The sequence below is a fragment of the Camellia sinensis genome, chromosome 2, assembly GCF_055761805.1.
Source record: "Camellia sinensis isolate YWXY chromosome 2, ASM5576180v1, whole genome shotgun sequence".
Taxonomy (NCBI): Eukaryota; Viridiplantae; Streptophyta; class Magnoliopsida; order Ericales; family Theaceae; genus Camellia; species Camellia sinensis.
The window spans coordinates 212,445,134-212,472,279 of record NC_138962.1 but is presented as its reverse complement, the minus strand read 5'-3'; the positions used below and the strand labels follow the sequence as shown (position 1 = coordinate 212,472,279).

General features: G+C 41.3%; 1 protein-coding gene across 8 annotated transcripts in view; it reads right to left on the bottom strand.

Annotated features, from left to right (window-relative positions):
- LOC114257538 (uncharacterized) overlaps positions 1 to 27,146 on the bottom strand; it is a 76,686-nt gene that overhangs the window by 26,547 nt on the left and 22,993 nt on the right. For 2 of the 8 annotated variants that reach the window (XM_082916858.1, XM_082916860.1), the window contains exons 2-4: positions 20,930 to 21,071; positions 15,763 to 15,960; positions 14,718 to 15,666 (exon numbers count right to left, since the gene is read on the bottom strand). In XM_082916858.1, the coding sequence (XP_082772984.1) occupies positions 15,460 to 15,666; positions 15,763 to 15,960; positions 20,930 to 20,986 (462 nt within the window). In that variant the 5' untranslated portion in view covers positions 20,987 to 21,071 and the 3' untranslated portion in view covers positions 14,718 to 15,459. Of the gene's footprint in view, positions 1 to 14,717; positions 15,667 to 15,762; positions 15,961 to 16,027; positions 16,116 to 20,873; positions 22,926 to 27,146 lie in introns of those variants that run through there. The other 6 variants (XM_082916862.1, XM_082916864.1, XM_082916863.1 and 3 more) reach the window with 6 other exon arrangements.

Sequence of the window (27,146 nt, the reverse complement as noted above, 5' to 3'; positions counted from 1 at the left end):
TCATTAGTTTTGCACACTCGAATTTATATTGTTAGGTTTTTGTTATTGGCAATCCCGTTTAACAAAACTCCTTTAAGTTGTAATTTTATTTGATCTTTTATTTCAGTGAGGCTATGAGTTTTAGATTCGAATACAACCCGAATTGTGCCTATGCAGAAGAGTTTGTGATCATAATCCTATCATGTTTACCACTTTGCTGAAGCAAAAAGCAAAATTGCAGTCGAAGTTGTTTGTCCGCTCGAGCGGCCATTCCTGCACTCGAGCGGAGATCGCGACCTTTCAGAAGTTTTACTCACTTGCAAAAGTATTGGGAGTTGTATTTTTCCGCTTGAGCGGCCAGTCCTACGCACAAGCGTAGATCCGTGTTCTGAAACACACATTTTAGTCAGTCCGCTCGAGTGACCATTTCTATGCTCGAGCGACCATTTCTACGCTCGAGCGGAGATCACGATTTTGCTTTCTATAAATATGCGATTACTTCTGTTTCTAGGGTATAGCTTCCAGATCTTCTTATTAGGTATTAGGGTTCTCATCTGGAACTTCTTTGTTTGTTTCTTTTGATATCTGTGAGAGTTTAATCATGAATTGAGTGGATTATATCAAAGGGTTTGTTTGTTTTGTTTCATTCAAAAAAGAGAGGGTTGTTCTTCGGTCGATTCCGTAAAATCGTTGTGTCGATTCATCTTTGATTGTTTGATTGTGATTGTTATTTAATGGTTAAAATTGATACATAATCACAAATAAATATCTCGGGATTTTTAGATTTTTCATATATAAAAGAAAAATATGTAAAAATCGAACACATATTTTAGGCAACAAGTAATATTTTACAAGTAATAATTGCACATAATTAATATTTATTTTTGCATATTCGCCATCCGAATGCCTTTTTTCTATTAAGTATAAGGTGTTTTCACCCCTAACTCCTAGCCTACATGTCCTATTTATGTACCGTCTGTTCCTACAAGTCATATTTGGCACGAGGAACCTTCACAACATTAGTTGGAGGCTTGTTTTGCATTTTTGCCCCCGAGCACCTTTTTTCGAATAAGTTAAAGGCATTTTTTACTCTAACTCCCAACATACGTGTCCTATTTACGTACCGTGTGTTCCTACAAGTCACATTTGGCACAGGGAAGCTGGTCGTTACATCACAACATTGGTTGGGGGGTTTTGTATTTTTTCCACCCAAACGCCTTTTTTCAACTAAGTTTAAAGGATTTTCGACTCTAACTCCCAACCTACGTGTCCTATTTACGTACCGTCTATTCCTACAGGTCATATTTAGCACGGGGAACTTGCCTGTTACATCACAACATTGGTTGGGAGTCTGTTTTTCATTTTCACCACCCGAGCGCCTTTTTGGACTAAGGTTAAGGCATTTTCGACTCTAACTCCCAACCTACGTGTCATATTTGCGTACCATCTATTCCTACAAGTCGTATTTAGCAAGGGAAAGCTGGCCGTTACATCACAACATTTGTTGGGGGGCTATTTTGTATTTTCACCTCCTGAACGCCTTTTTTTTACTAAGTTTAAGACATTTTCAACTCTAACTCCCAACTTACGTGTCCTATTTACGTACCATATATTCTTGCAAGTCATATTTGGCACGGGGAAGCTGGTTGCTACATCACAACATTGGTTGGGGAGCTGTTTTGTATTTTCGCCCCCCAAGCGCCTTTTTTGTACTAAGTTTAAGGCATTTTTTACTCTAACTCCCAACCTACATGTCTCATTTACATACCGTCTGTTTCTGTAAGTCATTTTTGGCACGGGAAAGCTGGCTGTTAAATCACAACATTGGTTGGGGGGACTGTTTTGTATTTTCGCCCCCCGAATGCCTTTTTCGACTAAGTTTAAGGCATTTTCGACTCTAACTCCCAACACGTACCGTTTGTTCCTACATTTTCATATTTTATTAAGTATTTTAAAAATAATTGATTATTTTTTGTTGCATTTATCCAAATATTTGCGTACTCACTAGGGGTAAAAGTGAATCAATAGCCTAAATTAGTCATGTGTGTGCTGACAGGTATGATATTCGGTTAAAAATATTAACCTCATAAAATGTTGTAAAGTGAATTGATGTTAATAGTTTAAGGGGGTATTTTTGCAAATTAATAGTTCCAAATGACACAGTTTGAGGGGGAAAGTGAATTTTTCCATAAGTGTTTTTATTGCATGATTTTTAAATTAACAGTGGAGGGTGCTTGAAGATGAGATTTTCATTGTTGTTCATTCTAATCTATAGGCATAAATCAATTAAGGATCCGAAAGACGAAATTTTCAATGCATCCTGAATCTAAAGCAGATAGCTTCTGGGTTAGTTCATTCTCCCAACCTTCCTCTTCTCTAGTTTATTATTGAATTTTTAAGGTTTTGATTAGAGTTAAGTTTGTTGTGCGTGACTTCTTTCCATACTTCAAGTTTAGTATTTTATAAAGAAAGGATCACTAGAGGCAATGTCGGTTAATCGGCTACCATTTGTTTGTAAAATTGTCCATCAGAATGTTTTTATTTTCTTCTTTTCTATTTGGTGAGAATGATTCTGTTTTCTAGTTTTTTTCTGATTCTGTTTTTCTATTGTAGATTTGAATTAGTAGGCTTGCACCGCCATGTGCAACATTGGGTGGATTTCATGGAGTGGGTGTAACGCCCTCAAAATAATAACAATAAACCCATCAAATAAAACATTCATTAACATATGAAATAACAACATTCTTCTCTTCATCGGTGTTTCATTACAAAAGTGTTACATGTTAACAACAAAGCAAAATGCCCTACGGGCTTACAGCTTTCCAAGTTAACACTTGGTTACATCAAAAGAGTACTAACTCATACACGTTAAGCCCTTGGCTTGTATTTACATGCAATACATCAAAAAGTAAAATGACAACATTATGTCCGCCTCAAGCCTCCCAAGCTATGTCCTTGGAGGTGGCATGCTACCTGTACCTGAAAATGATATTCCCATATAGGGTGAGCCACAACCCAGTAGAAATACACTAAACCAACCATGAACAATGACTAAAATATTAGCAATTGATAGATGGTCAACACTGATACATTCACATAAATCACACATTTATGTCAACCGACTAATGAGTCCAGGTCACTTTTCATTTTCCCTTTTTTAACAGATAAGCATGCTAGCTCTATCATCATTTCCACAGATATGTATAAAAACTATATCCCACATTCAGATAAGCATATAAGCTAATCCACATTCTACAACAGATATGTATAACAACAATATCCACAGATAAGCATATAAGCTATATCCACACTTCACAAAGATAAGCATATGAGCTCTATCTTCACTTCTCTAGACAAGCATATGAGCTGTATCTACGGAGTTCATCCCCTATCTTCTCCCAACGCTATCCGGTTTAGAGGTACATCCCCTATCTTCCCCTAAACCGCGGAGTACATCCCCTATCTCCTCCTCTACACATAACGTATACAAACACAATGGTTCTATATACAATCACCCAATACATACAATTAATGTATTCTATCAACCGTCAAGTTCCATGACACATTCCATTGATTAGTTTCAGTTTGCCTAATCATCATGCATTGTCTACAACAATCACAACTATCCTCCACCGATAGCCCAAGCAGTTATTTCTAAACAGAAAATAAATGCACAATGGATATTCAATCAACATTTCATTTCCTTATTCTTCTCAATTAATTATCCCAATTAATTAAACAATGTAATTAGGTCAATTCCCATAATTAACATTTCAACCCTTAGGTCCCATTTTCATCAATGATTTAACATTCATTCCATTTCTCTAAGCCAAACATGCATCTAGGTTTATTATGAGTAAAACCTCAACTTTTGTAAAATAGCACAAAAGCCCCAAACTCTCACAAAATGACCAAACCAACCCCAACATCTCAAAATACCAAAATTTAAAGACAAAATCCATAGATAGGAGTAGGATATCCCTACCTCAAATTCGGAGCCCCAAAGGAGATGAAGACCAAAACCAAAATGCTCCAAACCTCGAAATTTTCAGATCAAAAGGAAGCTCTCAACGATCAACACAATTTTTGTGAAGACAAAAGGTGAGTAAACGATCCTTACTAGATCAAATCTAAGAGAGAAGGGCCGATTTAGAGTGAGAAGCTCTGAAAATGGCTTTTTGGAAAAGTAAGAGAGAGAAGAGAAAGCAAAAAGTGATTTGAAGAGTCACAAATTCGGGACTTTAACCCAGGTCTCCGCTCGAGCGTAAAACACCCCGCTCGAGCGGCCACTCACAGACTTCCGCTCAAGCGGCTAACCTCCCGCTCGAGCGCAGAATGCACTCGCTCAGCACTTTTGCAGAACCAGACCTCCGCTCGAGCAACCAACCCTACGCTCGAGCGTACAACACTGCACAACAAATACTGGATGGGTGTATTCCCCGCTCGAGCGCCAACATCTCCGCTCGAGCGTACAGGCCAAAAATCTGGGCAACTAGTTTTGGTTTCTAAACTCAACCAATCTGAAACAAACCCACCCAACACATCCCATAACTCAAATATGAAGTAAAGAGGATGCAAACAGAATAATAAACCACAACTAACATCCACGGACACATGTCCGGATCACTATTCAACAAGGGTAAAACCCGGAATCGCTATAACCTCCCCCCCTTAAAGAATTTCGTCCCCGAAATTAAGCACAAGTTTTTCAAAAACAAGTTTTTCTCCACTTTAAACAATGTTACACTTTAACATTCAACAATTCGACCCATTACCAGTCCCCCCCCCCTTCCATTTAACAAGAGGCATTTCACAATATGTAAACAACATATGTACTTTCAACATGCATTAGCATTATGCATTAACTTTCCAATTTTAACAATATATTCAACATATACCATGTTACAATCAACTTCCATATGAGGCAAGTTCCCAAAACATACTTCCAATAACCCAAACATTTTCAATGTTTCACAACTTAAGACATATATAAAAGCTCTTAAGTTCAACAAAATGCAAAATTTAAATACAAGATCACATATCAACAAACAAGTCCGGATATTTCTCTCGGACTTCCAACTCACGTTCCCAAGTGGCTTCCTCCACTCCGTGATGTTTCCACAAGACTTTCACCAAAGGAATGGTCTTGCCACGCAGGACCTGATCCCGCCTGTCCAAGACCCGAACCGGTCTCTCCTCATACGAGGCATCCTCATCTACCTCTAAATCAGTCCAATCCAACACATGTGATGGATCTGGTTCATACTTCCGAAGCATACTCACATGAAACACGTCATGCACCCCGGACAACTGCGGCGGTAAGGCTAACCGATAAGCAACCTCGCCAATCCTCTCAAGGATCTCAAAAGGACCAATAAACCGAGGGGATAACTTCCCACTCTTCCCAAACCTCATCAAACCTCGCCTAGGTGATATTTTCATAAAGACATGATCACCTACCTCAAACACCAAGGGTCTCCTCCTACGGTCAGCATAAGACTTCTGCCGACTCTGGGCTGTAACAAGCCTCCTACGGATAAGTTCAACTTTCTCCGTTGTCTCCCTAACCAACTCCGGACCCAACAAAGGTGCATCACCCACCTCGGCCCAACAAACTGGAGACCTACACGGTCGGCCATACAAGGCCTCAAACGGTGCCACACCGATGCTAGACTGAAAACTGTTGTTGTAGGCAAACTCTACCAAGGGTAAGTGCCTCTCCCACGTCCCACTGAAATCCAAGACACAACCCCGAAGCATATCCTCGAGGATCTGAATAGTACGCTCGGACTGCCCATCAGTCTGAGGATGATAAGCCGTACTAAAGGTCAACTTAGTGCCCAAGGCACTCTGCAAACTCTGCCACAACCTAGCAGTAAAACGAGGATCTCTATCTGAGATGATCGTCACTGGGACCCCGTGCAATCTCACTACGTCCCGAACATACAAATCGGCAAGATGATCCACCGAATCTCTCACGCGCATAGGAATAAAGTGCGCCGACTTAGTCAACCGGTCTACAACCACCCAAATAGCATCACTACCCCGCTGAGTCCTCGGAAGACCTACAACGAAGTCCATAGTGATATGCTCCCACTTCCACTCGGCAATAGGCAAGGGTTGCAACAAACCCGCTAGCCTCTGATGCTCGGCCTTCACTTGCTGACAAGTAAAGCACTTCGATACGAAAACAGCCACATCTCTCTTCATACCTCGCCACCAAAACTGGCGACCCAAATCCTGATACATCTTAGTACCTCCCGGATGCACCGCAAGGCGCGAATGATGAAACTCTCGGAGTACTTCCTCACGGCAAGACTCCGGTACAAACAAACGTTCTCTGTATCTCACACTCTGGTCGGGATACACCGTCAAACCCTTCTCTACTTTCCCACCGGAGATCTTATCTCGGAGGGACTCTACCTCAAGGTCACCTCTCTGTGCCTCTAACACTCTAATCACAAGCGTAGGCTGTGCAACAACAGAAAACAAGGCCGCAGCCTCAACAGATTCGCCCAGTAGCAAATCAAACTCACCAAGTGCTCCCAACATCTCCCATTCCCGGATGGCTATACAAGCTACATCACTAATGGTTTTCCTACTAAGGGCATCGGCCACAACATTGGCCTTTCCCGGATGATAATGCAACTCAAAATCATAATCCTCGATGAACTCCATCCATCTCCTCTGCCTCAAATTCAAGTCTCTCTGTGTAAACAGATACTTCAAACTCTTATGGTCCGAGAACACCTCGAACTTCTCACCATAAAGGTAATGCCTCCAGATTTTCAAGGCAAAGATCACAGCCGCTAACTCTAGATCGTGGGTAGGGTAATTCTTCTCGTGTATTTTCAACTGACGTGAGCCATAAGCTACCACTTTCCCCTCCTGCATCAACACACAACCCAAACCCTCTCGTGAGGCATCACAATAAACCGCATAACCCAACCCTCTCTCCGGAATAATCAACACCGGAGCGGTGGTTAATCTAACCTTCAGCTCTTGGAACGACTTTTCACAAGTCTCACTCCATACAAACTTGACTCCTTTCCGAGTCAGCCTAGTCAACGGTGACGCTAACCTGGAGAAATCTATCACAAACCGACGGTAATACCCGGCTAATCCCAGAAAACTGCGAATCTCGAACACACTCTTAGGCTGTGCCCAATCTTACACTGCCTCAACCTTGGATGTATCAACAGACACCCCTTCCCCGGACACCACGTGGCCTAAGAATTTGACTCCCCTCAGCCAGAACTCACACTTCCCAAACTTGGCATACAGCCTATGGGCTCTAAGTAACTCAAGCACCACTCTCAAGTGTTCCTCGTGCTCCTCCTCAGAAGGCGAATAAATAAGAATGTCGTCCACGAAGACAACCACAAATCGATCTAAGAACTCCCGGAAAATCCGGTTCATCAAGTCCATAAAGACTGCCGGTGCATTGGTAAGCCCGAATGGCATCACCAGAAACTCATAATGGCCATACCGCGTACGGAATGCCGTCTTCGGAATATCCTCTTCCCTGACCCTCAACTGGTGGTAACCCGATCTCAAATCTATCTTAGAGAAACAACGGGAACCCTTCAATTGGTCAAACAAATCATCGATACGGGGCATAGGGTACTTATTCTTAACCGTAGCTCGATTCAACTTCCGGTAGTCAATACACAATCTCAAGGCACCATCTTTCTTTTTAACAAAGAGGGCCGGTGCTCCCCACGGCGAAACACTAGGACGAATAAAGCCCTTATCGAGCAATTCCTGGAGCTGAACTTTCAACTCAACCAACTCTGCTGGAGCAAAACGGTAAGGTGCCATAGAAATCGGCGCCGTGCCAGGCACTAAATCAATAGAGAACTCTATCTCTCGGTGAGGTGGCAAACTAACAAGATCTTCGGGAAAGACATCCGAATACTCACAAACCACCCTCGGCAACACAATCTGTGTCTCAACACACTCTCTACTCTCAAAGCTAGCGAGTAGACCACTAAGCTCACTTCGCCCTCGCGAATCATACCCCGGTGGCAAAACACTACCAACCCGGTCTCCCAAGAAATGGAACCACTCCCCGCTCAGGGTACATAACGTGACCCTCTGGCGGTAGCAATCGATAACAGCCCGGTATGACGATAGCCAGTCCATACCCAAAATAACATCAAAACCCTTCATGGGCATGACAACAAACGGAAAAGCAAGCCTATAATCGGCGACTTCTATATCACATCCTCTAACACCCTGTTTCAGGATCAACTCACCACCCAAAGGCGATACCACACAAATAGGAGATGCTAACTGTGCTAACTCCAATTCCAAAACAGATGCAAATGCAGCAGATACAAAAGAATGAGATGCACCCGTGTCTATCAACACATTAGCAACCGAGTTGCAAAACAGAAAAGTACCTCTCACTACTGATGGAGCTGGTACTAAATCCTGCGCGGTAACAGCATACACGCGCCCCGTAGGCCCCTGGTCTACCTGCTCACCTCTCGGAGCAAAAGACTGCTGCACAGACTGGGATGACGAAGCTCCCGGATTGGCCCTCGAGGCCTGCACAGACTGAGCTGGCTAAAAACCCTGCGTCTGCCTAGAACCAGACGCTCCCGAAGTGGCACTCAACTGCGGGCAAAACCTCTTCAGGTGCCCAGGCTGTCCACACTGATAACAAGACAAGGGCTGCCCCCTGCCCGAACTCTGACTCTGCGGTCTAGCTGAAGAAGAAGCAGCTCTCTGACCCCCGCCCTTCTGCGGGCAAACAGAAACCTTGTGACCCAACTGGCCACACTTGTAACAGGTGAAATCCCCCTGACCACCTCTCCCGGAACCTGCACTCGGCACTGGGAAGGTCGATCTAGCAACACTGCCCTGCGACTGCTGAGGGTTAGAACCCCTCTGCCTCTTACCATCACCCTGACTATCCTGGCTCCTCTTGGAGCCTCTCTGCCCCTCATCCTCCTCCTGCATCATAAGCTCCATATGAGCTGCAGCATCCACTAGGTGTCTATACTCTCGGATATATGATCCACCAACTCTCAACTTGAGGCCCCGCCTCAGCTTCCGCTCGAACTCATAGCAACGGCGTTCCTCAGACGCCACCAGTTCAGGTGCAAACCTGGACAAACTAGTAAAGGTAGCCTCAAACTCGGCCACTGACAAGCCCTGCTGATTAAGCCGGCTAAACTGATCCCTCAGCTTCTCCCTAGCCACTGCCGATAAAAACCTCTCCTGGAAAGCATTTACAAACGCCTCCCAAGTACCACCAACACGAGCCTTCTCGTACTTCCACCATTGACCCGCATTTCCCTTCAGTTGGAAGGATGCCAAGGTCACTTTCAGTGCTCCGTCCTCGATGCCAAGCATCTCGAACGTCTTACTCATTTGCTCTAGCCACTCATCAGCCTTCAGTGGCTCTTTCGGATCCCCAATAAACTCATCCGGATTAGACCGGAAGAACTCCCTCTTCAAGAAAGAAGGCCCTGCCTCAGCGGCCTGATTCCCAGCTCTAAGAATACCCAACGCTCCTGCTATCTCTCTAGCCAAGGCACCCATAGCCTGCTGACCCACTGGCTCGGCCACATTGGCCTGACCAACTCCCTCCTGCACTGCCGGAATCTCACCCTGTAACGGTACTTCCTGCCTCGCAGGTCTACCACGCCTAGCACCTCTTCCTCGTCCTGACATCCTAATAAAGGTAACACAGAACATTAGCACATTCACAAATGTGCCGAAACTAAACACTCACGTCCTAATGCATGGACAACTGTAATTCACTCCACATAAGCACATAAACACATAAGCACTTATGAATTTCATTTCCGGATAATGATAGTCCCGAGGCGTTACTAGAGTTCCGGTTAGAAATAGCATTGATCAAGTGCTTTTCCAACAAGACTCCCAGAAACCCAAGGATCCAATCAACATCCTAGAAACTAAATCCCATACCCACATAGTCACATAAGCATGTTATCAAATAAGCACATAGCATATGATACTACATCTTAGTCTCTATCAAGCGAGACAAACCCATTGTGATCTTAATCACTTCCCACGTACCCAAAGTATTCGAACCCGGTACGCTCTGATACCAAGTTGTAACGCCCTCAAAATAATAACAATAAACCCATCAAATAAAACATTCATTAACATATGAAATAACAACATTCTTCTCTTCATCGGTGTTTCATTACAAAAGTGTTACATGTTAACAACAAAGCAAAATGCCCTACGGGCTTACAGCTTTCCAAGTTAACACTTGGTTACATCAAAAGAGTACTAACTCATACACGTTAAGCCCTTGGCTTGTATTTACATGCAATACATCAAAAAGTAAAATGACAACATTATGTCCGCCTCAAGCCTCCCAAGCTATGTCCTTGGAGGTGGCATGCTACCTGTACCTGAAAATGATATTCCCATATAGGGTGAGCCACAGCCCAGTAGAAATACACTAAACCAACCATGAACAATGACTAAAATATTAGCAATTGATAGATGGTCAACACTGATACATTCACATAAATCACACATTTATGTCAACCGACTAATGAGTCCAGGTCACTTTTCATTTTCCCTTTTTTAACAGATAAGCATGCTAGCTCTATCATCATTTCCACAGATATGTATAAAAACTATATCCCACATTCAGATAAGCATATAAGCTAATCCACATTCTACAACAGATATGTATAACAATAATATCCACAGATAAGCATATAAGCTATATCCACACTTCACAAAGATAAGCATATGAGCTCTATCTTCACTTCTCTAGACAAGCATATGAGCTGTATCTACGGAGTTCATCCCCTATCTTCTCCCAACGCTATCCGGTTTAGAGGTACATCCCCTATCTTCCCCTAAACCGCGGAGTACATCCCCTATCTCCTCCTCTACACATAACGTATACAAACACAATGGTTCTATATACAATCACCCAATACATACAATTAATGTATTCTACAACCGTCAAGTTCCATGACACATTCCATTGATTAGTTTCAGTTTGCCTAATCATCATGCATTGTCTACAACAATCACAACTATCCTCCACCGATAGCCCAAGCAGTTATTTCTAAACAGAAAATAAATGCACAATGGATATTCAATCAACATTTCATTTCCTTATTCTTCTCAATTAATTATCCCAATTAATTAAACAATGTAATTAGGTCAATTCCCATAATTAACATTTCAACCCTTAGGTCCCATTTTCATCAATGATTTAACATTCATTCCATTTCTCTAAGCCAAACATGCATCTAGGTTTATTATGAGTAAAACCCCAACTTTTGTAAAATAGCACAAAAGCCCCAAACTCTCACAAAATGACCAAACCAACCCCAACATCTCAAAATACCAAAATTTAAAGACAAAATCCATAGATAGGAGTAGGATATCCCTACCTCAAATTCGGAGCCCCAAAAGAGATGAAGACCAAAACCAAAATGCTCCAAACCTCGAAATTTTCAGATCAAAAGGAAGCTCTCGACGATCAACACAACTTTTGTGAAGACAAAAGGTGAGTAAACGATCCTTACTAGATCAAATCTAAGAGAGAAGGGCCGATTTAGAGTGAGAAGCTCTGAAAATGGCTTTTTAGAAAAGTAAGAGAGAGAAGAGAAAGCAAAAAGTGATTTGAAGAGTCACAAATTCGGGACTTTAACCCAGGTCTCCGCTCGAGCGTAAAACACCCCGCTCGAGCGGCCACTCACAGACTTCCGCTCGAGCGGCTAACCTCCCGCTCGAGCGCAGAATGCACTCGCTCAGCACTTTTGCAGAACCAGACCTCCGCTCGAGCAACCAACCCTACGCTCGAGCGTACAACACTGCACAACAAATACTGGATGGGTGTATTCCCCGCTCGAGCGCCAACATCTCCGCTCGAGCGTACAGGCCAAAAATCTGGGCAACTAGTTTTGGTTTCTAAACTCAACCAATCTGAAACAAACCCACCCAACACATCCCATAACTCAAATATGAAGTAAAGATGATGCAAACAGAATAATAAACCACAACTAACATCCACGGACACATGTCCGGATCACTATTCAACAAGGGTAAAACCCGGAATCGCTATAGTGGGCTCCAGTTCGGTATAACCCATTAATATTGATTAGTATTTTTTTTTCTTTATTAATCTGCAGTCTTTGAACAGCCCACAAATTTTAAAAGTTTTAGCTATCTGATCTAGTTTTGCTTTGTTGAATTCCAGATTATATTAAATGCTTGTTATTTGAATTTATAAAGATCACATGGCTAAATAATGCAATATGCAATATGCAATATGTTGGAGAACTACATGAAAGTAGTGCCAAACACCCAAGTCCAGTAGATATACCTTCCAATCAATGGAAATAACCAAGAAAACATATAATTTGCAAAGATATTTACATGCAAACCACTTAATAATGCTTAAATCAACTGCTATTAAGTAGCCAATCAAATATTTAACCACATGAAACAAAATTCCTTGTTCAAAGTTATGCAGAAGGAAGAAGAAAGTGAAGAGAGAAGAGAACGTGTGAGGAAGCAGCAAATAAACTCCGAAAAAAAATAATTCAATAGCCAACCTCCATAGAGAAATGTTTATAGAATTAGGTTGCAAAACGTTACCATATGTCAAGTCACTTAAATGGTCCTGGGATTAGGTCATGTCCATTAAGCACCACATGATATGCTAGAAAATAAAATTACCAAAATTAATCCCAAAATAAATAAAGGAAACTAAACCCTAACCTAACATTTCTTAGTTTTTCCTTTTTTATTTTTTTCCCTTCTTGTTCCTGGTTTTATTTTTATTTTATATCATAATTCTTTGTGGCAAGTCTTGATACTTTAACCATGATTTGGACTTGATGCAAGCAGTACTATTACCATCATCAAAAGCCAATTTCCATTTCACGTTCGTTTTGAATTCTATTTGTTACGTATCAAGGTTTAATTTGTTCAATACAGGTGTTCGCTATAGTTCACTGGTGGGTGACTTTAATGAATGGTCACCAATGGAAAATTGTGCAAGAGAGTGCCATTTTGGGCATGATGATTACGGATACTGGTTTATCATTCTCGAAGATAAATTGAGGGATGGAGAAAAACCAGATGAATACTATTTTCAGCAAGATAACTATGTGGATGATTATAATAAAGGTGACTCAGGTGTTACCGTTGAGGAGCTCTTCAAGAAAGCAAATGATGACTACTGGGAGGATAGGTATATAAAACATCGTTTTGAAATTGTAGGTAAGTTGTATGAGCAAATATTTGGTCCTATTTACATACCATTTGTTCCTACAGGTCATATTTGGCACGGGAAAACTGGCTGTTACATCACAACATTGGTTGCAGGTCTATTTTGCATTTTCACCCTCCGAACGCCTTTTTTCAAATAAGTTTAAGACATTTTCGACACTAACTCCCAACCTACGTGTTCTATTTATGTATCGTCTATTCCTACAGGTCATATTTGGCACAAGGAAGCTGGCCGTTACATCACAACATTGGTTGGGGCGCTGTTTTGTATTTGCGCCCCCCGAACGCCTTTTTTTGACTAAGTTTAAGGTGTTTTCGACTTTAACTCCCAACCTACATGTCCTATTTACATACCGTTTGTCCCTACAGGTCATATTTGGCGCGAGGAACCTGCCGGTTACTTCACAACATTGGTTGGGGGGCTGTTTCGCATTTTCGCCCCCTCGCCTTTTTTTGACTAAGTTTAAGGCATTTTTGACTTTAACTCCCAATGTGCGTGTCCTATTTACCTACCGTCTGTCTCTACAGGTCATGTTTGGCACGAGGAAGCTGCCGGCTACATCACAACATTGGTTGGGGACTGTTTTGCATTTTCGCCCCTCGAACGCCTTTTTTTCGACAAAGTAAAAGGCATTTTCGACTCTAATTCCCAGCCTACGTGTCCTATTTACGTACTGTCTGTCCTTACAAGTCATATTTGGCACGGGGAAGCTGTCGGTTACATCACAACATTGGTTGGAGGGTTGTTTTGCATTTTCGCCCCTCGAACGCCTTTTTCGACAAAATAAAAGGCATTTTCGACTCTAACTCCTAGCCTACGTGTTCTATTTACGTACCGTCTGTCCCTACAGTACAGGTCATATTTGGCACGGAGAAGCTGCTAGTTACATCACAACATTGGTTGGGGGGCTGTTTTGCTGCCACCCAAACGCCTTTTTTCGACTAAATTTAAGGCATTTTCAACTCTAACTCCTAGCCTACGTGTTCTATTTACGTACCGTCTATCCCTACAGGTCATATTTGGCACAGAGAAGCCGCCAGTTACATCATAAAATTGGTTGGGGGGCTGTTTTGCCGCTACCCAAACACCTTTTTTCAACTAAATTTAAGGCATTTTCGACTCTAACTCCCAACCTGTGTCCTATTTACATACCGCCTGTCCGTACAGATCATATTTGGCACGGAGAAGCTTCTGGTTACATCACAATTTTGGTTGGGAGGTTGTTTTGCATTTTCACTTCCCGAACCACTTTTTTCGAATAACTTTAAGGTGTTTTCGATTCTAACTCCCAATTTAATTGTCCAATTTGCGTACCATCAGTTCTCACAAGTCATTTTTGGTATGAGGAAGCTGCCCGTGACATCCCAAGAGTGCTTGGGGGGCTGTTTTGTATTTTCATCCTCCTAACGCCCTTTTCAACTTACTTTAAGTCATTTTTAACTCCAACCTAGCTGTCCTATTTACGTATTGTTTGTCCCCATTGGAATATTAGACAAAAGATAATATTGTTCCGATAAATATAAATGGTAGGTACAGTTTAGGCTAGAGTACGTAAATAATATCAATTGACTAGTTCATTGTTAAATCTAACATATTTTAACAAATTATTTTAAATATCAATAAAATTGTTCTTACCAAACAGTAAATGTCAGTTGACCACCTCAGATCCCCAAGAGTTGTGTGAGTTTGGCAACTACATTATTCAGATGATCAACGTTTTTATTTGTCTCCTCCCGATCTTTTTGTCCCTGCGCCCGTTGTTGCAACATCTCATTGTAATATTTCTTACACTCCTCTCACTCTCTCATCAACTCTTCACGATTTGTTTGTTGCTCCTCACGAAGTGCTTTGAGGCCAAATCAAACGGGGGTAAATATATCTTGCCCAAAACTTTAAAAGTTGAGACCCAACTCTAAATAGGTTCTTTGTTGTATAGACCACCCTCGAGTACTTACAACCTTGAGTGGCACAACATAGGAAATCACCAAATAGATCCTTATGATATAATGGAAATTGGGCCATAACAAACTTAAGAAGTCAAAAAAAAAAACACAACAAAACCACCTCCTACCCCAACATCTTCACTCATGATGCAGACAACACAGGTTATACCTACTTAATAGCATTAATAGAGTTGAAAACTGAATGGAGAAAAACAGATTGTTTGAGGCAAGATTACCCCGCAGCCATTTCAGCAGCCTTTTTGACACTTGAGTCATGTAGATTCTTCATCTCATCAGCACTCCCTCAGTTCCAGTCTCTATTTTCTTTCCTTTTTCTGATGTTGTGGCACTTCCATCAATTTCAGAACTTGAACTGAAAATTTGTTGCACCTGTTTTAGCTTTCCGTCATAAAAGGACTTCTGTTCAGATAATTGCTTCACTTTTCTTTTGTTAAATAACAAAGCATAGTGGTTGGACAAAGACTCCAATTCCTGCAAATGATATCAATTTAGGAGCTTAAGCCAGAACTATCATTCCAGGTGGCATTGGATTGAAAGACATTCAACCAAGAAGATAAAGAAGGTGACCTCCAACTGTTTTGGACCTCTGTATATGTAGAAGCATCTATCAAATGTCACTTCTTCAAACAATTGATCCTCATCATCTTGTGCTTGAGCTCCCTTCTTATCAACTTCAATACCAGTTTCTGTAATCATAAGATCAATGGTCTCCTTGCCTACAAGCTCAAGCACTTGCATTCCCTTTGCAGTAAAAGCTTTTCCACTCTATAAAACAATGGCACAAAAATAAGTTGCTACGAGCAATTAATAAGATGACAAGTGTCATGAGTACCTCTATTAAGGATGGGGCAACATAACCAGCTGACGGTATACCCCCCTGTTGAATAAATTCAGCAATATTTACAGCAGAATTCTCAAGCCTGAAAAACACAAGAGACAAAAATCATTTAATTAGCAGAAAAAAATTTAGGACCTTCCGGGCAAGAAATAAGTGACTGTGACCCCATCAGCCATAGTCTACCACAATAATTGGTCAACGGGCATCTACAAGTTTGCACACACAACTTTCATATATTCAGTATTTTTTAAATTTCCTGGATTCTGGAAGTTTCTTTGAATGTAAATTGAAAATCAAAGGATTCCTACTGCCTCACCTACAACATTAAAAGTTTTACCACTTCGAAAACAATTTGTAACAATAACAGTGAAAGAGTAGCCACTCACTACTCTATGACTATATCTGAAAGTAATTATACTTATATTCTTAACGATTTCTAGACATATATGGATATACCCCATAACATTCTGACAAGTATTGTACCATCAAAATTGCCTTCCAGGGTGTCACTTTGTCATCTGTTAAAATTCACCTACTTCACCTACTCTTCACCTACTCCTCACCTACTCCTCACCTACTACACACTCACCCTCTTCTATATATAGGAATCATGAATCATTGTAATAAATATCAATACATCAATCAATAATACATAAATTTTTACATGGTATCAGAGCAATAGGTTAAAGATCTTGGTGTTCTTCGCCTTCCGGCGGGCGGCAACCTTGCCTTGACCGCCCGCCGGGTCTCAACCAATTCAAACCTCTCTCTGTTTTCAAATCTCTGCTTTTACACAGTCTAGATATGGATAGTTTCCTCTTCACCTCGGAATCTGTCAATAAAGGCCACCCTACCTCTTCTGATGTTGGCCTCGATGCTGATCACTGCAAGGTCCTTGTCAATATTGAACCGGATCTTCAAGTCTGAACTCGAAATCACCAAAATCCTTCCCAGAAACTTCCGGATCTGACGATTCCGGAGCAACGTCCTTATTTTCCAGCTTTCCTCCGGTGATCTTCGATGCTTCGTCGTCAGGAATCTCTCGGCTGCATGAGATTCGAGGACTCAACCAACCGTACGAAGGATAAGTAGGCGGAAGGTCCAGAAAATTATCCGGCGACATTCCAATCTTGTTCACGCAAGCTGAAGCCATCTCCGGCGATCCTGTAACAACAAATACAAATTTTCCTCTAAATAAGATCTACGCTATCAGAATCTGATCCTCTCTCTCTCGGGGGCAAAACCCAGCTTGCTCACAGCCCATGGCTGCCACTCCAGGCACCGTCGTTGTCACCGGCGACCAACACCACCTGCAGCCTCATCTCCGAAGCTCTCTCTCTCTCTGCACCGAGTCACCACCGTGTGCCTCTGTGGGTATTCAAGGAATTGATTGGGCCTTTGATGCAAGAAAGCTCTCTCTCCTTGGTTACACCAAATCATTCGCTCGCGTTCTTGCGATTGCGAGCTCTCTCTCTCTGCTGTTCGCATACTGACCCAAAATCTAGGGTTGGTGATTAGGTGTTCTTCTACGCCATTTTTCTGGGTACTGATCGATAGAACCATCACTGTTTTTCTTCATTGAAATCGTTTCCTGTATATAATCACGAAAGATGAGTGTAGATCTGGTCGCTTCCAACACCCATGGGAATCTCGACGGCGTTATCTTCTGGCTATCCATACCAGCCATGCTTCAGACTTGGCCTGTGCGAACTCGTAGGCCTGTTGCGTCAAAGCTTGCTGCTGATACTCCTCTTCTTACTGGGCAGCGTGTTCTTGATGCCCTTTTCCCCTCTGTTCTTGGTGGGACATGTGCCATACCTGGTGCATTTGGCTGGTACAAGGGCCCAACCCTTCTTGATGCCCTCGACATGATTACAGAGCCCAAGAGGCCATCAGACAAGCCTCTTCGTCTCCCACTTCAGGATGTCTACAAGATTGGCGGTATTGGTAATTTGGCCCACGTTTTTGTTCAACACCAGCATATAGTTTCAAAGAGATAATTATATTATATACCTTTTTCTATTTTAAAATATTTTTCCACCGTCCAAACCTTTTTTTATCTTATATATATAAAAATTAGATGGAACTCACGTGGGTGCTAATTTTTCTTTTTCTTCTTTCCACAGCCCAACTTTTCCTTGAACCTCAATTTTTTATTTAAAAAAAAAAAAAAAAAAAAAAAAAAAAAAATTCATTCCATCTAATTTTTCTACTCAGTCTTGTACCTTCAAGCCATTCGGATTTGCACAATACACTCATTTTATTTCTATCGGGACTTCGCCCTGATCACAATTTTACACCAACAACAAAAAAAAAAAAACAAAAAAAAAAAAGAAAACAACAAACCCAAACAACCACATCCACAGGCGGGATTTTTCTTCTCTACTCTGCCGCCGGTCTCTTCTTCTTGCCTCCGTCCTGAGCGGCCCTTGCCGGTGCTGCCTCCGTGTTTTCCACGCCGCCGAGCACGTTCACTCCCTCATACTCCTCCACTGCAGCATATGGCGGACCTCCAAATCGGAACATCACAGTGGCCTTCCGCTTCAGCTCCTTATTTTCCGCCTTTAGCACACTTATCTCTGCTCGCGCATCCTTATACATGCGTTGGAGCAGAGCCAGTTGGGCGTTTAGCTGCTGCACCTCATTTGTCCTACTCTGCAGCCGGTGTGACAAGTTTGTGACCGCCGTCATGGTCTCCACACATGACTTCAAAGTATACTGATTGGCCTCAATATCAGTTTGCACCGCCATTTTTTGCTCCACCGACCGCATCGGAAAGTTCAACGGAGCAAAAACAGAGGTATTTGGTTGAGGTTCACTGGCCACCGCACCAGTTATCTCTCTTGTTGACTCATTGAGGTCGGGAAAGAGAGTGAGCAGACCACGGGAAGACGAAGCCATTTTCTGGGCAACAGAGTATTACAGAGTTTCTCTCTCAGAGAACGAAGAGGTTTCAACTAGTTTGTTATGCTTCCAAGCACAGCCTCCGCCTCAGTTTATAAAGACCCTGACGAAGAGGCAGACACGCGTATCATGCGCCGCTCGGCCCTCGACGACAACATGGGCGCGCCTTTTGATGGCACGTCTTTTGATGGCACGCCTTTTGATGGCATGCCTTTTTATGGATTGGGCACGCCTTTTTGATGGCACGCCTTTTGAAAGATTGGGCACACCTTTTGAGGGTGCGACTTTTTAGGGGTCCGACAAGACTCTGTAAACTGTCCCGACATTGATTCCGGTTAGCTCCTTCATGGGTCCGACAAGACTCTGTAAACTGTCTCGACATTGATTCCGGTTAGCTCCTTCATGGGTCCGACAAGACTCTGTAAACTGTCCCGACATTGATTCTGGTTAGCTCCTTCATTGGTCCGACATGACCCCCTAAACTGTCCCGACATTTGATTCCGGTTAGCTTCTCCATCGGTCTGGTGTGACCTCGTCAACTGTCCAGACTTTATCTGCTACAACGGTTTGCCACAACCATACAGTGTCCTCTACAACGTTATGACACCACCATACAGTGGCTTCACCAACGGTCTGCCACGACCATACAGTGTCCTCTACAACGTTATGACACCACCATACCGTGGCTTCACCAACGGTCTGATACGACCATACAGTGTCTCCTATCCTCTTTTATTTTTATGTATTTTCTTGTTTTGTTACTCTCTCCAAACTCAAGTTGGTTAGTTCCTATCCCCCTTGAGTTTGCGGGGGGCTGTTAAAATTCACCTACTTCACCTACTCTCCACCTACTCCTCACCTACTCCTCACCTACTACACACTCACCCTCTTCTATATATAGGAATCATGAATCATTGTAATAAATATCAATACATCAATCAATAATACATAAATTTTTACATCATCCAATCATCTAAATGATGTAATAACAAGCAGTGAACACTAAATTTACTCCCAAAAGTGCAGTTCCAAAGATATCAATATGAAGTATAAAAACCTTGACCCTTGCCATTCTAAACACAAGTATGCATAATCATTAACTTCTTGAGAAAGTACACTAATAAAGAATCTGAAGTCTCATCTGCCATACATGTCAATTTGTGTATAACGAATGCTGTTTTCATGAGAATAATTAATTATAAAAAGAGTATATTTTAAAAAGTTGAGTTGCAATGAAGTCATATTTTTGAACAAAATCAGAACCCCCTCTTAACGCACTTCCTAATGCAAAGCTAAAAGTCGAAAATCTTCACACACCCTTTCACCTTCCCAATAATCAATTTATTTAAGTCATTTTTTTTCTCATAAATTGTAAACAACAAAAAAAAAAAAAAACTACACCAAACACACTGGCACAAACTCTCAAAATAAAAAAAAAAAGAAGAAAAAAAACCATAAACACCACCATAAGTTGCACCAAAAAATAAGTAAAACCGACACTTTGAAATGAATTAAAGCAACTCAACTAAACAAAAGTACATCCCAACAATATTTCAGACAGCAACCCCAAGAAACAATTACCGAACAAATTCAGTCATAGGATCCAAGAGAATAAAGAGTAGCAGAAAAGGAGGTAGGTTTCGTAATCGGTGGTAGAACTAGTGCCCCATTTTAATTTTTAACTCAGAAAAAGAATGAGATAGAAATTTGAGGACAGACAAAAAAAAAAAGTAAAGCCTAAATCAGTACACACTCCATCCTCCCAGAATCATGGATTGATGAAACTAACACTAGTTTAAGGAGAGAGAATTTAAAGGACGAATGACCTCCGTAAACAAATATGGAGGGTATGAATGAGGAAATTATGCACCTCTGAAATCCAAGAGAAGACAAACCCAAGATACAATTTATTTAAATTCTCATATTTGTGGCATGCCTGGCCAAGGATTCTATATTCACTAGCCTTCTCTAATTTATCCAAAGCAGCCTTACGCAGTTTATCATTCTCATCTTCACTTTCTCCTTGAACTGCAGATCCTTCCATATCATCCTCCTTCGAAGATTCTAAGTCCTCCTCAACCACATTCTGCATATCCACAATGCTCTTTGCTGCAGTCATAGCAGCCTCAACAGCCTGCAGCATGAAACCATAACTTAACAAGGTTGCAAATAATCTACCAAGGACATCATGCAGCATAGCACTGAATGTTAGGAAAATAACACATGGACATTCGAGAACCATGTTTATGTATTGTCTCCCTCATTTTAGATTGAAAAGCATAATTGTCTATTTTGTAAAAACCAGCAAATGAAAAATGAAAAATGTAAAAACAAGCAAATGAAAAAACCGGATCATCTCAAGTATTCATAAGATACTCATAAAGCCTAATACACATGATTTTAATTCTAAACTTGTTTTCATTGTGACATGCATTGTGACTAGTCTTAGCAATTTTGACTACAACAAACAATTCAAAGCATTTGGCATCTCTTATTCTCCCAAGTTAGTGCTCAAAATGGAGCCTAATGACTTGTGAGCATTGTCGTTTTTCAGCTTTAAAAATTAACAACTTTTCTTGATAATCACAAAGACAATGTCACCATTGATCAATCAAACTGTGTCTACGGACACAAGACATGTGATTAGCTTCGTCTAATCTAGGTTCAATGTCACCATAGAAAGGCATATTAGAGACATCAGCTATTTTGCAGAGAACTGGAGTACTGGACATTAATGCTAGTACTCTGTGTGTTTTCTACAGAATGGATACGGAATCTGTTAACCATGTCCTATTGCACTGCCGATTGATTTGGAGGGTGTTGAAGTGGTGGGAGTTGAACTGGCCAATCCCTAAATCTGTTGAGAAGCTAATGCAGTGGTGGGCAGGTGCAAGATTCAAAAGGAAGGAGTTGTGTATTTGGAAGATTCGTTCGGGGGCTGTTTTGCATTTTCGCCTCTCGAACGCCCTTTTTCGACTAATTTTAAGGCATTTTGGACTCTAACTCCCAATGTACGTGTGCTAATTACATCTCATCTGCTCCCACAGGGCGTATTTGTCACGAGGAGCTTGTCCGTAACATCCACAGAGTATTCGGGGGCCGTTTTGCATTTTCGCCCCCCCAAATGCCTTTTTTCGACCAAGTTTAAAGCATTTTCGACTCCAACTCCTAACCTACGTGTGATAATTACATGTTTTCTGTCCCCACATGCCCTATTTTTCATGAGGAAGCTTCCCATGACATCCATAAAGTGGTTCGGGAGCTATTTTGCACTTTCGCCCTCTGAACGGCCTTTTTCGACTAAGTTTAAGGCGTTTTCTACTCTGACTCCCACTGTACGTATGCTAATTACATCCCATCTGTCCCCACAGGTCCTATTTGTCATGAAGAACCTGCCCGTGACATCCACATAGTGGTTCGGGGCCTGTTTTGCATTTTCGCCCCTCGAATGCCTTGTTTTGACTTAGTTTAAGGCGTTTTCGACTCTAACTCCTAATGTACGTGCGCTAATTACATTCCGTCTATCCCCGCAGGTCATATTTGTTACAAGGAAGCTGCCCGTGGCATCTATAGAGTGGTTGGGGGTTTTTTTTGCATTTTCGCCCCCCCAAACGCCTTTTTTCGACTAAGTTTACGGCGTTTTCGACTCTAACTCCCAATGTATGTGTGCTAATTATATTCTGTCTGCCCCCACAGGTCCTATTTGTCATGAGGAAGTTTCCCACGACACCCATAGAGTGGTTCGGGGGTTGTTTTGCAGTTATGCCCCCCAAACGCCTTTTTTCGACTAAGTTTAAGGCGTTTTCGACTCTAACTCCCAATGTACGTGTGCTAATTACATCTCGTCTGTCCCCACAGGGCGTATTTGTCACGAGGAGCCTGCTTGCAACTTCCAGAGTGTAGTTCGGGGGCTATTTTGCATTTTCGCCCCTCCGAACGCCTTTTTTCAACTAAGTTTAAAGTATTTTTGACTCCAATTCCTAACCTATGTGTGCTAATTACATGATGTCTATCCCCACATGTTCTATTTGTCATTAGGAAGCTGCCCACGACATCCATAGAGTGGTTCGGGAGTTATTTTACATTTTTGCCCCCCGAACGGCCTTTTCGACTAAGTTTAAGGCGTTTTCGACTCTAACTCCCACTTTACGTGTGCTAATTACATCCTGTCTACCTCCACAGGTCCTATTTTTCAAGAGGAACCTGCCCGTAACATCCACAGAGTGGTTCAGGGCTGTTTTGCATTTTCACGCCCCGAACATATTTTTTCAACCAAGTTTAAGGTGTTTTCGACAGAGTTATGAAAGTAATTGGGACACCATTTCTAAACCTGGGGATAAATACAGGCTGCTATTCCCAACATGCAGATGTAAGTCTTACCTCTTCTACACATTCTCTTTTAATTGACCTATGGAACAATTGCCTGAGGTTTCTTCTGGGTGGACAAGCTAGAATCATTTACAAAGGGAAGTGCATAGGTACTTTGGGTATTGTGCATCCAGAGGTATGTAAAATATTGCTCAAGAAAACTTATTTTAGAAAGGAAATTACTTGGATAGTTGCTGTAAGATTCTTTTGTTTTTTTGCTGTTATAATATCCTTGAGGGGGAATAGTTTGAAAAGCATGATCATAATGACCTATATTTTGGAGTGTGTGCAGGAAGTTTTTTTTTTCTTGTAAGACTTTAGTTTAGTGTTTTTTTAGCAAAATGGATGGGAAATAGTTCCCACATGAAGAGAGATTTCTCATTGAAGCATATTGTCTTCTTTTTCATTTTTAAATCTTACTATGTGAATGGTGAACCTTCTAAATTTGAAACTAAGGTTTCTTCTCTCTAGATTCACTTCGCTCTCTCTTGCCTAAACCCGAGCAAAGGGTATATAAGCAATACCTTTGGACTTGTAATCACCTATCACCTCAACTCCACTGTTGTTGAAATGGAGATTTGAAGTATGAATGGTGACTAAATAAACATATTAGAGTTTCATGGACTTGATTAGCAAGCATTTCTATTTCATTATTAAAAGAATGATTAATGTGAGAATATGTTTGATGCTTTGTGTCTGCATGATATAATGAGATGGTTGGTGGCTGACCACTGGCCAAGTACATACCTGTTACGATATTGTAGTGAAAAAAAAGCTTTCCTCTATGTTTCATGGCCTTTGAGTATGAGGTCGGGTAATAGTAAGCTAATAGAAATGTGTATTTAGTATATAAGGCCTGTGCTGAAGTTTGCATTTAATTGTTCAAGTTGTTGTACCCTTTGAGTTTAAAATGATGGTGCTTAGAAGGGATAAGTTATGGCAAAAATTTCCTTTTGTGTTTTTAGCATCACAGTAAAAAAGAACAATTAGAAATAATAAATATAATGAAAGGGGAAAATATTAATTACAACGAAAGAGAAAATGGTCTCCCACAGTTTCAACTTATATTTCTTCTTTTCCTTAATTGGTTGGTTTACATGGTGATGAAGCATGCCATTATGATTCACTGTATTTTTGGTTCCTCAAACAATCTGTGATATATTTATTCTTTTGTAAAAATAGCAGAGCAATAGCTAACTGGTAGCCTGCCTTGAGATTTGTGATTTGAACTATTAGAGTTGAAGCCAAACATTGAAAAATAAGAGATGTAAATTATTCTACATGAAATTATTTTCAGTGTAAATTATATTACATCAAAACAAATGGAGCCTAAAATAGACAGAAATTTCCTTGAAGCAAAAATACTTCTGCAATACTCTCTTCATTGCAGAAAGCAACACTAAAAGCAAAAATAAAGTTCCTAAAGAAAAGGTCTACAGGCTAAAAAAGCAAAAAAACCAAACTTTTTTTGAACATATACCTCATTAACCATGTTATTCTTCTTTTCCATCCAATTTGTTGCTTGTTGTTCTTCTTCATCAAGGTAAAATACATGCAACTCATGACAAAAATATATTCACATGCCCATAGAGTCATGAGGAAGCCGCCACATGTCCTATTTGTCATGAGGAAGCTGCCCGTGACATCAATAGAGTGGTTTGGAGGCTGTTTTGCATTTTCACCCCCCGAATGTATTTTTTCGACTAAGTTTAAGGCATTTTTGACTCCAACTCCCAACCTACGTGTGCTAATTACATGCCGTCTGTCCCCACAGGTCCTATGTGTCACGAGGAAGCTTCCCGTAACATCCACAGAGTGATTCAAGGGCTGTTTTGCATTTTCACCCCCCAAATGCCTTTTTTTCGACTAAGTTTAAGGCATTTTGACTCCAACTCCCAACCTACGTGCGCTAATTACATGTCGTCTGTCCCCACAAGTCCTATGTGTCACGAGGAAACTTCCCATAACATCCATAAAGTGATTTGGAGGTTGTTTTGCATTTTGGCCCCTTGAACGCTTTTTCGACTAAGTTGAAGGCATTTTTTACTCCAGTTCCCAACCTACGTGTGCTAATTACATCCCGTCTATCTCCACAAGTCCTATGTGTCCCGAGGAAGCTATCCGTGACATCCATAGAGTGGTTCAGGGGCTATTTTGCATTTTCACCCCCCAAACGCCTTTTTTCGACCAAGTTTAAGGCATTTTTTACTCCAACTCCCAACCTATGTGTACTAATTACATCTCGTCTGTCCCCACAGGTCCTATGTGTCACGAGGAAGCAACTCCTGACATCCATAGAGTGGTTCAGTGGCTGTTTTACATTTTTGCCTCTCGAACGCCCCGTTTTCAACTAAGTTGGATTATTTATTTATTTTTCAAGTAACTTAAATGAATGTTTGTGAAACCCAAGCTTGTTATCTACTCTATGTGAAACCCAACCATTTAGGCACTCTGTTCAACTGTTTCATAATTGATAAACTGCTAGTGAATATTCCTAATCAATTCAGGAAAAGTGAATATTTCATAGAAACATGTAGTTACCATTTTCCACATCAGAATGAAGTCCTTCAGAGTATCCAAACTGTGAGAATATATTGTGAATCTAACAAATTAGGCATGATTGTGGTTATACATATTAGAGTCCTATTAGAGGTGCGATTGTATTAAAATCCTATTAGAGGCATGATTGTATTTTCCTTTTGGGTTTAGGAGTTAGGGCTATATAATCTAAGGACTGATTGTAATCAAATATCAATCTAATATACAGTTTTCGTTCAGAAATCTTACATGGTATCAAAGCTAGGTTCGAAACCCTAGCTGCTTCGCATGTCACCATCGGAGTAGCGACTTTTCTCTCTCCAGACTCGCGAAGGTTCGAAACCCTAGCCCTCTCTGGTTCGTCTGGTTTGTCTCGTGAAGGCCCTTATCTCTTCCTCGCGATCTCTGTTTGATTCGATTCGCAGCTATCCACTTCGGCTCTCTGGTTAATTTGGTTCATCTTCCTCGTGATCTCTGTCTGAAGATGGATCTCAACTTCAGTCTCTCTCTCTCTCTCTCTTTGTGCTTCGCAATCTCTGTCTAAAGATCGATCTCAGCTTCAGTCTCTTTCTGTCTGCTTCGCGATCTTTGTGCTTCAACTTGGGTATTTCTATTTAAAACCCTATTTCAGGAATATTGCACTCAAGCCCCATACTTGTCCGTTTATTACAAACTTTGTTTTATTACAATGTCGGTTACTAAAGTCCAAGCCATCAAATGTAAACTCACTGGTAGCAATTATGCCTATTGGACCAGTGTCATGAAGAATTTTCTTGGTAAAAAAAAATGGGGCTATGTTTCTGGTTTTGTTCCTCGTCCATCGAACTCGAAGGCGGAAGGGTATCTGCCTTCTTGTGACACTTGGAATTATGATAATGTCCAACTTCTGACCTGGTTTCATAATTCTACGGATGACCGTATTGGAATGATGTTTTCCAAGTACAGTACTACCAAGGAAGTGTGGGATTATTTTCTAGGTGTTTATCAGCAGTCCAACTTTGCCAAGCGATATGAGTTGGAAACAACTATTCAGAGTGCTCGTCAGCGGGATCAAACTATTCAAGACTTCTATATTGAGATGACCGGTCTCTGGGATCAATTGGCTCTTATGCAACCACCTAGTCTCAAGATACTGGACGCTTATATTGAGTTTCGGGAGCAGGATCATTTAGTGCAGTTCTTAACGACTCTATCCCCTCAGTATGAGGCTATCCGAGGTGGCATCCTTCACCGATCTCCTCTTCTCTTTGTGGATGCTATTGTTCGTGAGCTCTTCTTCGAGGAAACCCGTCTTAAGACGGCC